The sequence below is a fragment of the Mycteria americana genome, chromosome 16, assembly GCF_035582795.1.
Source record: "Mycteria americana isolate JAX WOST 10 ecotype Jacksonville Zoo and Gardens chromosome 16, USCA_MyAme_1.0, whole genome shotgun sequence".
Lineage (NCBI taxonomy): Eukaryota > Metazoa > Chordata > Aves > Ciconiiformes > Ciconiidae > Mycteria > Mycteria americana.
The window spans coordinates 7,679,517-7,692,149 of record NC_134380.1 but is presented as its reverse complement, the minus strand read 5'-3'; the positions used below and the strand labels follow the sequence as shown (position 1 = coordinate 7,692,149).

At 44.7% G+C, this 12,633-nt stretch overlaps 2 protein-coding genes across 3 annotated transcripts in view; one reads left to right on the top strand and one right to left on the bottom strand.

Annotated features, from left to right (window-relative positions):
* SPAG9 (sperm associated antigen 9) overlaps window positions 1–4,406 on the top strand; it is a 68,437-nt gene extending 64,031 nt beyond the window's left edge. For both annotated transcript variants that reach the window (XM_075519184.1, XM_075519183.1), the window contains one exon: window positions 739–4,406. In XM_075519184.1, the coding sequence (XP_075375299.1) occupies window positions 739–854 (116 nt within the window). In that variant the 3' untranslated portion in view covers window positions 855–4,406. The remainder of the gene's footprint in view (window positions 1–738) is intronic.
* LOC142417888 (nucleoside diphosphate kinase-like) overlaps window positions 1–12,633 on the bottom strand; it is a 180,616-nt gene that overhangs the window by 72,630 nt on the left and 95,353 nt on the right. The window lies entirely within an intron of this gene.

Here is a 12,633-nt window from a genome sequence, read left to right as displayed (position 1 = left end):
ATTAAACTGATGTTCTTCTGTACCACAAGACTGCCTCTGTATTGATGTTTATTACTGTCTACGTGCAGTTTTGTTTAGTGGTTAGTCTGTCACCTTTGATCCAAGTCAGCTCATGTCATCAAGAGTTTAGACGCAGTTACAAAACTGCTCTACTCTTTTGAACAGCAATAATGGAGAACAGGCTTAAGGCTGTCTTGTGTCAGTGTGTGCAGAGTTGTGACAAGCTAGGATAACTAGAACAAGAGGAAAGAAGGGGAAAGGTTCATCATAGACATGAAAGTTGCATTGTCTCACTTGTGCTCAATTACTGTCCATATTTCCAGAGCACTTTATATGGTTTATGTGTTTATGCTAGCACACTTCTCGTAGCATAACCATCTCCATTTCTGCCTGGGGGGTACTGCAAGTTTGCAAATTAGGTTGTTGTTTCTCTGCCTCAAAGAGTTATATAAGTAATGAAATGTGTAGGATATGGATACTGACAAAAGTACAATTAATTTGGGGGGCTAGAACTGAAGAATACAACCATCAGAATACTAGGCTCTGAAATAATTATGCCACAGACTTTGATTTTGTAATGTGTGTACTCACAATCTTGAATATGCTTTTATATGAGCATGTGGCAACTACTGTCCTTTATAGTGTTTTTCTTGTAAACCTGGATGTCACTTGTCTTGCTGCATTTAGTGTTAATACTGTTTTTTATTGTCTGCCTGAATCAAAGCTGTTGTTTTTCAGGTGATGAAGGTGGAGAATCTGAGCTCCTTGGAGAAGCTCTACAACTTGAACCTTCTGTAGCCAAAGCTGAGAGGAGTCACTTGATAGTGTGGCAAGTAATGTGTGGCAGTGAGTGAGCCTGTAGGATGCAGCTGGAGACCTTAAAAAAAGAAAAAGAAAAAAAAAAAAGCTTCTGCATGTTTTTTTTTATTTTGTGAAACCTGTTTCACTACATGATGTTGAAGCATTTCTTTGCTGTTTAACTTTATATTGCAAATCTGTCATACCTTTAACTATACAGGAATTAGCTTGTGCTGTTTTACTGCACCCGTGTTACATGGAACAGTATAATGAAATCAGATCTTTCTCAAAACTGGTGTGCACACCATAGTAAGCAACTGAGACATTAGTTTTACTGTACCACAGCAATCTAATGTAGTTCACTTCTTTGGTAGTCTCACTTGAGTTCAGCTTTATTACAACTGAGCTTCATTTCACTCTATAATGCATTGAGTAAAACAGCAAAGTTATTCCCAGAGTATTAAAAAATTGACAAATTATAAGATGGATTATTAAGACTATCCAAATATTCAGTGAGGGCTAAAGCAAACTGTAAATCAGCTTTTAATTTCAAACCTGGAAAATCTTGCTTACATAGTGTATACGGTTTAATTTGTTAAATTCATCAGAATTCTGGGGGGAAGAGGGGATTGTATAGGAATTAAGATGACAATATTTAAATAAAATTACATGTTTTCACTAATTGAACCTTAAAGTTTGAGAACTGCTGCCCTCAATGAGCCATTCTGAGCATAGTGTTTCCCATTTCCCTGACATGGAATAACTCTGTTTCTAAAGGGTATTCGTAGGATGATTTAAATTTTGAAAATAACTGTAAAATTCTTGAACAGGGGATATGTTTTGTTCTTTTCTTGTCTTAACTCCTTATGTCCTAAGCACTAGAATGATCTTCTCTGCCTAGCTGGTCAAACTCATGAGGCACTACATGTGTGAAGGTTAGAGACCTCGATTAGAGCATGAGAAAAGACTGAGAGTGTACAGGAAAAATGCATTCTGCCCAAGTGAGATTGTAAAGGAACTTTAGTGCCAGATAATTAGGTACAAAATGTATTTTTTTGTAGTTGTGTACCCCTATTTAGTAAAAGAAGTTTAGCAACAATGTTAGCAGGTAACACTAAGATTGAGTAAATTGATGAAGGTCAGGAGACTAATATTAGGCTGACATTCTGTCTACTCACCATCTATTTTTTTAACCATAAGTGTGAGTTGAAGACTGTCTTCCTTTTACATTGAATTTCCTACATTAGTATCAGACCCAAGTTAAACACTTCATGTTTTCTGTACTTCAGAATATTTTAAAACCCAGATTTGTTCTTTCATTTAGTCTCTGGAAAGTAGAAGTTTTGAGGGGTTTTAATAAACATCCAGCACTTACCCCCAAAAGGCTGGGACTGTTCTGTTCAGATTAGCAGAGAAATTTAGTAACCTGATTATGTGAGAGAACTGAACAGTTTCAGAGGCGTAAATATAGAAACACTTTTTTAAAACTGCCTAAACATTTTTATGCAATAGGAGCAGTTCTGGTCTATCAGGCAAACATGTGTTTATATATTTTCTTAATTTTTTAAATGAACACATTTAGCTGAGGTCTATTGTGTAAATATATATTTAGGCAGCTTTTTCAAATGCATATCATAGCTGATAAACCAGAAAAACTCCATTCAGGTCTATTGGTTAGATTTATATGTATAAATACTTTTTAAGCGACATATTTTGTACACAGCTGTTCCTCTCGTAAATATGTATTTAGGACATGAACTATGTAGTAAAAATCCTTATTAAAGATGTCTAATATCTTGGTAGTATTTTTCTCTTCAGAATGCCAAAAGTGATGAGAGCATGTTGTTCATAATTTGCTTTCCAAATTCATCTTTAATGTCACTCTTAAAGTACTTTGGCTTAAATATAAAGTCTGGGAGCTTTTTAAAAATTATACAAATACAGAAAGTAAACTGACTAAACACTCTTAGACCTATTTAAAACTTACATAGACACGTATGCTGAACCTGAAGCACATCTGAATTAACTTCTGAAATTGGATGTCTAAGAAAAATGCTGTCTAAACTTTTACTATTGTGCAGAATCTTCACTGTGAGTGGTGCAGTTTCATTCCTTCTCCTGCCATTTTCTTAAAATTTTTTTTCCTCTTTGGAAAACACAGTCTCCAAAGCTTTTACTCACTGCTTGATTGTCACATTCTCATGTTCTCAGAAAAAAAGCGCACAATTCTGTTCCTTCCTTCTTGTATAGCATTTTATTTGTAATTAGTGATGAGCTGTTTTCTCTGAACAGCTTTACTGCTAGCAAATAGAGCAGTTCAATCTGGCAAGTGTGTACCTGGTCTTTTGCCAAATGTATCTGGTCCACCGTGCCATTTTAGTCACCTCAGTGGACCAAATCTTGCAAATTTTTCAGAGAATGATTGTTTCTGTCCAAACGTGGAAGGATTTTAAAGAAAACAGTAGGTTAACTATGTACCACTGTGGGTATAGATAAAAGGCATGTGCACTTCTCTGTATTTCTCATTTAAGAACTTTATCCCCTGTCCTAAGGTACAGTAGATTAAATGGGTCTCTATTGTCATTCACAGTGCACTGGGATTTATAAATTCTACTTAAGGTCGCTTTGAATCGTGAATAAAGCACGTAAAACTCCAGGCATTGAGATGACAATACAGTCCTACAAATCCGTCTCAAGAATGTGTTTATGCATACACTCATGTGATTAAAGCATCATATAAATAGGAGCTAATCTCTTGATAGCTACAGCTTGTTAATAGTTTGGAAACATTTCGAGCACAAAATATGCAGCACATTACTTGCCTGGGTAAGGGTGTTTGCATGGTAAAGGTGAAATGCGTTGTATAAGCTGCTGCATTGTCCATTTCTTGTAAAGGTCTTCCTGCGTTGGATCAGATAGAGCTGGCAGGGCGTAGACACTTTATCATAGGCTGCCTTAGTAACAAACAAATGTTAAATCTGTTTTATTATACTAACTGTTCTAAAGAACGTGTGTCTTTTAAAATGCTGTGTAACTGAATATTTATTTCCATGTGAGTATTATAAAAGTTACCAAAGGATTAAACCTGACTTAGCACTCTTGTAAGTGACCCTGTTGAGACAGGGTCTTGTGAAGGCCCTGCCTGTAAAACAAGACACGGTAAACTCAAATACAGTCCTTTAGGGAAATTAAATGTTTTTTCTGACAGGGTTATGCCATATTGTAACAACCTATGTTGCACCTCAAAGCATTTTTCTATACACTAAATGTCTCTCCCGCCCTCTAACAAGATTAAGTTTCCTTTATTAATTTTGTTGATGCACATTTCTCAATCTTTTAAACATATATTTTAAACATTTTATGGTCTGTAATTTTTGAAAGTTTTGTCTGTTGGACACTTTACGCTGAATTTTACTTGCCTCTGTGATCCGAGATGGATACTACAGCGTTAAACTTGCTGTCTGTTAAAACTTGAGGCTTCTTTTCTGTGAGCAGAAAAGCTCATATAGCAGTGTAGTTATTTCAGTATTTATTTCTATTATTGAATCCATGGGGTTCAGAATGTAACTTTGTACATGAAATATATATAAATATGTATATGAAACATGCATCGGATCGGTGTGTTCTTTGTAGTCTCATGTTAAGTTCAAAAGTTTTTGATGCTACCAGAAGGCATGATAATTGGGTATTTTACACTAGCAGCCAAATATTGCCATCATAAATACAGGTAGTAATATATTTGAGTCAGCCCACAGCTAGTGTAATCCTGTTATCTCATACTGGGCCTAAGCAAAAACTCTGAAGAAAAACTTTGTTCACTGACTGTCTCCCAAATGATGCCATGCTGTTTGCCTCTTACTTACATGGCCCACAAACCCGCTGATTCATAGGGTAAGAATCTAGAGGAGATCTGCTTAACTGCAGCTCAGATGAAATAGCCATTGGCACTGGAATTACTTTTCAAGTTTCCTTAACACCTTACCAAAGATTCAGCTGAGCTCAAACGCATGTTGGTTTCTTATCGCACAGCAGAGGAAATAGTGTATTTATAAGGCAGAAGAATGAGAACTCGGTGACAAGAGATTCATTTCTACTACAGAAACAGAACACTCGGCTAGAGCCAGGTTTTAATTCTTTCCTGGCTCATCTGCCACTTTCTAACCACATTTGTCCCAGCAAGTTCTCTTGATTAGTAGCTGTGCTGCTGAAAATACTTGGTTAACCGTTGCTGTAATGGATTGGGGTGGCCCCCGCCTCCTGCAATGAAAACGTTCTGTCCCCTGCTGTGCCAGGGGCGCGATGCCGTCTAGTCCCTTGTCTTGCCTGTGCGAATGGGCAAGCGTATGTTACCCTTGCTTCTCGCCAGCAGTAGTGATGGGCCTACATAAAGTTGTTGCTTTTGAATACCTCTAGGATGCAAATACTTCATATTTGCATGTGCAAACATAGGAATCATCCGTGGTTCAGAAAACACGAAGTGTCCTGTTACCACTGTTGAACCAACTTGAAATTTTATCATCTTGGTGCTTTAAAAAAAAAAACCCACCAAACTTTAAGCTTGTTTACTGGAGTTTTCTCACAAGATTTTTTGCCTCTCCAGAACAGATGTACGGACAAATTTCCCTCTCCTCAACAGTGTTTGTTCTTGGGCTGTGTCCATTCATCATTGCACTGTGCTAAGACAGTGTGTGCCTGTGTTAAATAGGGAGAAGTATCATAAATCTTTACTCTGGAAATGTTTACGCTCTTCTGGCAGCCCTGACAGCACCTCAGGTCTGTGGGTAAGTGATTCAATTTTTCAGATCCTGTATCGAGGGAAGTGCTAATAGAATTGTGAACTAGGTTAAGATGTTACAAATGATACTTGGAGTCTGAAGTTTTAAGCCATTATAAAATACCCAGGCCCTTCAGCCATGAAGATGGTGGTAATAGGAAAAGCACTCCCAGTTTCTGTAGCAGATTTTTAAAAAGTTAACTCAGTTGTATCAGTCTCCTATAAAAAGAGGTATTAAAATCAGAATACGTAAATGTGAATAATAATACAGGAAGTGAAAATGTTTCAATGTGAATGGTTTTTATTGGAAAATACTTGTTTGCTGGAAATTAAATCTCAAACTTAACTGAGAGAGATTGAGAGAATTTCCCTTTTCTACAATGGAATAGCAAACCAAAAGGAGGGATTTTTTTTGCCATCACCCCCCTTTTACTCATCCTGTAATCTATTTGAAAGCTATTTGAGCAATATAGTTTGTAAATGTTATTTAACATTACGATGATCTCTGCACAAGTGCCCCTTAATTCTGCTGTAAAGGAAGCTTTGAGGGGGCCTTTTGGCCTTGGACCACACTCCAGATTCATGGCATGGCCTTCAGGACTTGTTGCAATTTTGCATGGTTATAGTTAACTTAAAAAAGCTATTTTGAGATGACAAAGCCAAGTATGAGAATTGTTTTCCTGCTTTTCAAAACACCCTGTAAAGTGATGGTGGGAACGGAGCAGATGAGAAGCGGCGTGGGTTGTTGCTTGTTATGATCCGCTTGTGCGTCTAGATAGGATGGAAACCCCCAGGACCGGGCGCAGTCTGTGTTGTGTTTAAACACAAGATGGTGCTCTTACAATTCAAAGACAATATGGAGACCGAGAGGGAAAACTCATTATGCTCATTATTCTCTTCTCCCTGCCTTTCTCTCAGCATCCACATTTCAGGTTTCCTTTAACAGCTCTTCAAGGTGAAGCTGTTCTGTCAGCGGTCAAAGAAAGAAAAGGAGAACCTGAGCGTTTGATCATCAAAGGGTTCAGAAGATGGCTCTCCCTTGCCTTCACCTCTCTGCGGTGGTTAAATCATGTTGTGGAGATTTGTCTGCCTCTGGTACGGCCCCAGCCACGAGGCCGGGCTGGAGGCGGCTGCTCCGGAGCCGGGACCTCTTCAGCCCATTGCATCCAATGCTTAGGAAGAGGAAAGGAAAAGGGTTTCCTTCATTAAAAAAGATCATGCTGGGCAGCCCCTCTGCCCCAGCCGCGGGAAGGAGGCGGGCAGGCTGGGCGCTCCTGCAGCGTGCCCTGGGGCCAAGCAGCTGCTTTGCAGCATCTCCCTGCCTGCTGCCTAGCTAGCTTCCGGAGAGTCCTGCTCCGGTTTGCAGGTGGGACATTAAGGACCCCCTTAGTTCATAACCCGCCTGGAGAGCAGCCATTTAAAAGCTGCACGCAAGCAGCAGCTCTGGCTGCAATGGCAAGGGGGCTGGTGCTTCTCACGTCTGCCCATGGACCTTCCTCTCCTCTCCTCTACCCCAGAGGCCAAGGGCTTTGGGACGTGCAGGTGGCTTCTGCAGCCAACGGGAGGGTTGCTGCCATCACCCACTGCTGCTGCCACCTCTGCACAAAATGTCACTGTGCCCAGGGGCTCCTGCTTTGTTCCAGAGCTTAAATGAGGAAAATGAAAAAACAAACCCCCGCCCATGTTGGAAACCTTCCCGGACTCCACATCTGCTTTTCACTTCCACCTTTCGGCATGCAGGGCCGAGATGGGGAGCACTGTGTCCTGGTGACCCTGGGGCCCTGCCCTGGCTCTGCACTGGCAGGGATGGAGCTGCTGCCAGCCGGGTCCCGCATCCGGACCAGCATGGTGGCAGTGGCAGCGCTTTGTTATGGTGTCATCGTTATGCTGTCTCATGGCCTGGTTTGCAGGTGCGGTTCTCAGGGTCTCCCTTTAAAATAAAATTAGGCTGATGCTTGCTTTGAGTTTAAGGAGAAAAAAAAGCTGGTAAGCACTGCACTGGGTCAGACCACACATCCTGGTGTCCTGTCTGACGGTGGCTGAGAGAAAATGCCTGGAGAAGAGAGCAAGAATGGGGCAGACCTGCAGCCTGCTACGCCTTCAGGCTTGAAGACTCAGCTTCTTCCTTGTGGAAACAACTGGGCTGACGGAAAACGGTGCAGCTGTCTGCATCCCAGCAGGAATAAAAAGCAGGAAAACAGAGCTTGTTGGTTTGCAAAGGCAGCTGGAATACCTCTGCATACTCCTCTAGATGTGGTAAATACTGAGAATGAGATAAAGCTTTACATTTCTTCCACCACTTACACTTCTTCTGCCCCTGCACAGGCACTCTTGGCAGATGCTGTTGCAGGGATGCAGGTTCCATGCACAGCTCTGTCCTTGCTCGCTTGGGGCATTTGGTTTCTGCTCCCCGGGATGGCAGAGACATGTCTGTGGAGACGACAAGCACGTGGATCAGGTGCAGAGTTTCAATCTTTCAGGCCAGACCTGCCAGCAGCTTGGGGTGGGTAACTGCACTGGGAAATGGTGTTAACGGCTGATGGGGGAGGCTGAATCCAGGAGAGAAAAGATGCTGAGGACTTTTTTGGCTGCTAATTGATGTGTTCAATGAGAGAACAGCAGGATGTGTGCGTGGGCAGGGAAAATTGAATTCTTGTCAAAATTGCCCAAAAGGTAATGAAAATCCCTGAGATGAGAGAGGTGAGTTGTGTGGCATCCACAAACCCCTTAGAGTCCGGTTGATTCACTTGCAAATAAACACTGTGTGGGTGCTCACTAGCAAAAAAAGCTGCTCTGCCCTTTGCAGATGTGCCTGTATCTCATTCCTCCTGGGAAGGAAGGATGCAGCCAGAGTCCCTGTGCCTGGCCAGACCTCGGAGGTGCAGGGGGAGCAGGATCGGCCCCCAGCAGCGACGCTGCAAACTCAGAGCACCAGACGTGGGGAACCCATCCTTGCCTTGCTGCAGGGGGCTGTGGTTTTCCACCTGTGGGAAGAGAAAATCAGGAAGGACGTCTCAAGAGGGGGAGGTGGCACCAGGAACATCCCCGGCGATGGCCCACTGGCAGTACCACCGCTGTAAAACACCAGGACAGAGTAAAGACTTCATGCAACTGGGGTAAGGGAGCGGTTTTGCTGCCTTTTGGGTGACGATGTGCTGTCAAACCGACCTGCCATCAGCTCGACATAGCAAGTCAGATGACCGGCTTTTGCAAGCGTTTTTAAGAGTCGTTTCTCAGCCAAACCTCTGAACTTTTCAGGGTGCTTGGAAGGTCATTTCACCATAGCCCGCATCTGCAATGAAGCCTAAAATGTCAACTTTGGGCCAAAGCCGTGGTTGAACTGCTGCAGTGAGCTGTGAACGGAGAGGGGGGCGTGTAGCGTGCGCTCGGGTGCAGGGCGAGGTGGAGTTTGTACCACGCTCCCTGCAGGGTTGGTCCTCCGGGGAAGTTACGGCTCTTCGGACCCTTCCAGTCTGGGCTCTGCTATGGTCCCAGTTTGCAAGACGCTCAGGACTCTGATGGTCAAAAGCTATGTGGCATCAGGAAGGCAAATGCCTGCAACTGGCCCATTCTCGTGAAAAGGAGTAGTTGTAACTGCTGCGGGGCTTATTGGAGAGGCCGGAGCCATCTGAGCTCCTCTCTCAGATGACCAGGAGAGGTGGTTCATCACCGTACCAGGTCCCCAGAGGAGATCAGGGCATCCAGCCTCGCCCTGGATGTGCCCTTGCTCGTCATTCAGCCTGGGAATCATACAAACGGGTCAGAAACACTGCAAAAGGAAGCACGGAGGAAACTTTTTGGAGGAATGAAGGACTTCAACAAGGCTCTGCCTGAGCCGGCAGCAGTGTTTCAGGCTGACAGCAGCACTTGGGTGTTGAAAGTGTTCCTGTTTTGTGAGCTGGGTTTTGCAAGTACCGTAAGGTGTGATCTTAAATGAGACAAAGGAAGGAGAAGTAAACCAGAGAAGGTCCTAAGGAGTGTTTGCAGCTTGTGAAGAAGGAAGGCCAGCAGCAGTGGCTGGCTTGCCCTGCCGATGAAGCGACAATTTGTTTCCGTATTCCTCCCATAGCTAAAGCAGACTTTGCTGGGCTCCTTGCGCCTCGGGCAGCTGGGTTGCATGATCCCAAGCTGGACCGTGCTTCTTACTGCTTGCTCAGTGTTGCTTTAGGCTGGTATCTACGCACCATAAAATATAGGTCTATTCTCAGGCTGATCCTCAAAAGAGAAAATCTCTGCAGCTGCTGCAGTTTCCTCTCTTGTTTGTACAAATTCCCTTCTTTAAGTATATCTCACACCCTGTGTGTGCTGAACTTGGGCAGCTCTCGTCACTTCTCATCAAAAACTAAATAAATCACTGATGCTGCGAATCCGGCCTTCCCCTCCAGCCATGAATCACCCTGCACAATGGCAGTGACTTTCTCAAGGATACTGAAGTTACTCACCGAGCAATTGGGATGAAGACATCGGAGTCTGCAGCTGGTTCAGATGTAGTTTAGGATTATTCAAACTTGGGCTGCTTTGTCCCAGAGGTGGGAGCTGCTGCGTGGAGGCAGCTGGGTCCTGGTGTGGGTCCTGATGTTGCCTGCGCACGTGCTGCCTGCAGAGCTTCAGCGGTTGGGGCCAGCCAGCCTGGCGGGTTAATAAGCCTTGGGACTTGCAGATTTGGGGCGTACGGGAGTAGTCCTGAGAGGAGGGTGCTGATTTGTATCGTGGGTATGGTTGCACTAGCTAGTACTATGGTTGCACTAACTAGGTGTATGTCCTGGTGCTGCGGTACTGCTTGGAGCTCCCAGCCGGGGCTGGGAAGGGCCAGCGGCAAATCTGGGCAAATTCCTGGCAGACGAAGCAACACCCCGTGGGTCAAAGCTGCCAGCACTGGCTGTAATCAGGGGACGTTGTTCCTTAACGGAAGAACAAGTCAGGGCTGGATGAGGAGCGAATCCGCAGGGAAACCTCCAACGTGATGTTGGCATCACAGCAGCTTGTGATGGAGAGGTGCTCTGGGGTCACCCCCGCAGCTCCAGCATTGCAGCAGAGAAGCTGTAAAGCCCCGGGGCACCTCCTCTCCGGGACCAGCTCCTCCTGCAAGCAGAGAGGTACGTGCAACTTGTTGAATCTACCCCTCCAAAGATTTTTGACTCGCCTTCACCTAAAACGATCGACGAGGGCTAAGAAAGGAATACTCTCACCATCCCTCCCTGCAAACACCTTGCATCCAGGGCAAACACCAAGGGCCAAGATTGGGGTGGGTTTTTTCTCTTCGGTGCAACCATGCTCCTTGTGAGAAGCTGAACGTTGGCACTGCCCGGCTCTCCTGCGCCTCGGAGCAGACGCCCACCCACCCTCAAAGTCCCCGTCTCTGAACCCTCCGACTGCCCAACATCGCTGCATCTTTAACAGAACCCAAATAAAGAAGTGCTACAAAACGAGCTTAGCAGGTCGCTGGAATAGGAGGCCCATCATGGCCAGTAGTAAATAAAGTTACGTAAGCCAGTAGGTCATAGCTCTGACTAAGCCTTTTATAGGCCATAAATCCACATTTCCTGGATTTTATAGCTTCTGGTTAAAAATATAAAAACGACGATGTGATTGGAATAAGCCAGTCGATCGTCTCTTAGCACAAACACCGTGCTGGGAAAAGCTCCTCGTCCCGCGAGCAGGTGGGTGCACTCCACCGGCCCAGGGCCGCTCTGAGAGGAAAGCTGGACGCAAGCGAAAAATGAGCCATTGCCATGTATATGCTGTCATCAAGGGACTTGGCCGGTGCCACATCACCATATGGTGACACGATGTTGTGCCCTCCCTTTAAATAGCGTCAGCATCCGGCATCTTTATTTCTGCAGCTTTTATGGCTGTGGAGGGTGCAAGAACCTATTGGCTTTTAATAGCTTGGAGTTATTTAGAGATTTTATTTGCCCGACAGCACTGTGCTTTCTGGCATGCTTTAGGAAGTGTAGTAATTAAATGTTTTTGTCAGACGTACCCACTTGGGGAATGTTAAACATTTTCTGTTGGTAACTGCAATTCAGGGACTGTCCTGGTCCATTTGGGGCTGTGACAAGTGCCGGAGACGAGCAAAACGCTGAGAGCTGAGCTGGTGGCCCGAAGATGGGCACCCAGACTACGCCGTGCATCGAGCCTCCCAGAGCAGGCTTCAAATTCAAAATACCTGCTCGATGAGTGGCTCTGAAACCATAATCTGGGTATGTTTGGGTCCTGGGGGGGGGGCTTGGGGTGTCAGGGACACTGCTCCCAAAAATTACACCTGGGCTCCACAGCCTCAATCCTGCAAACTTCTAAGTGCACAGGTAAAGTCGCAGCACATGACTTCAATGGGGCTATTCATGTCCCCACGGGAAGCGTCCACTTCGCTGCTTGTGGAATTAAGAACACTGCAAGCCTTAAATCGAGGGCATGAGAAGGGAGGAGAGAAATAAGGTTGGCCCAAAAAATACCATGAGTTCCTTTATTCCTACGGAGGAAGGACAAGGGCAGCAGTGACAACTTTAGACTTCAGGAACTTTGGTAAACGGGGGAAAACATCATCTTTCTTTGCTGCTCCTCAATGAAATGACTTATTCACAAGCCAGTGCTTTCTCGTTTCCTAGCAGATGAATATTAGATTTGCTCTTTCTCACTGTGTGAGAGCGTGCTGGGCTGAGTCACGGCCCCGTCCCGGAGCGAGGGGACGTTACCCAGCGTGATGCACCTCTCGGCAAACGCCGAGGTGGTTCACAAGGTTTCTAAGCCTTTTTTCTCTTGTCTCCAGTTCCACTTTGTTATAATCTTGGTTTGCCATCTTCTGCACTCGACTGGCATCTGCACAAACCACGAGGCATCTGCTGCTTCGTGTTAGCTTGTTCCATGGTCTGGTCGATCTCTCTAACATTTGGCTCATTTTCATTTCCTCTCTCCCCCACTCTGTTCATGAGGTTTTTGTACTTCCCCAGGCTGGTGCTGTATCCTGCACTGCCCCGTAGCTCCTGCCATAAACCCAGCTACAGTACTCCATGCTCAGATGTCTGGCTCAAGAACAGAGCCTTTAAACAGATCACTCAGCA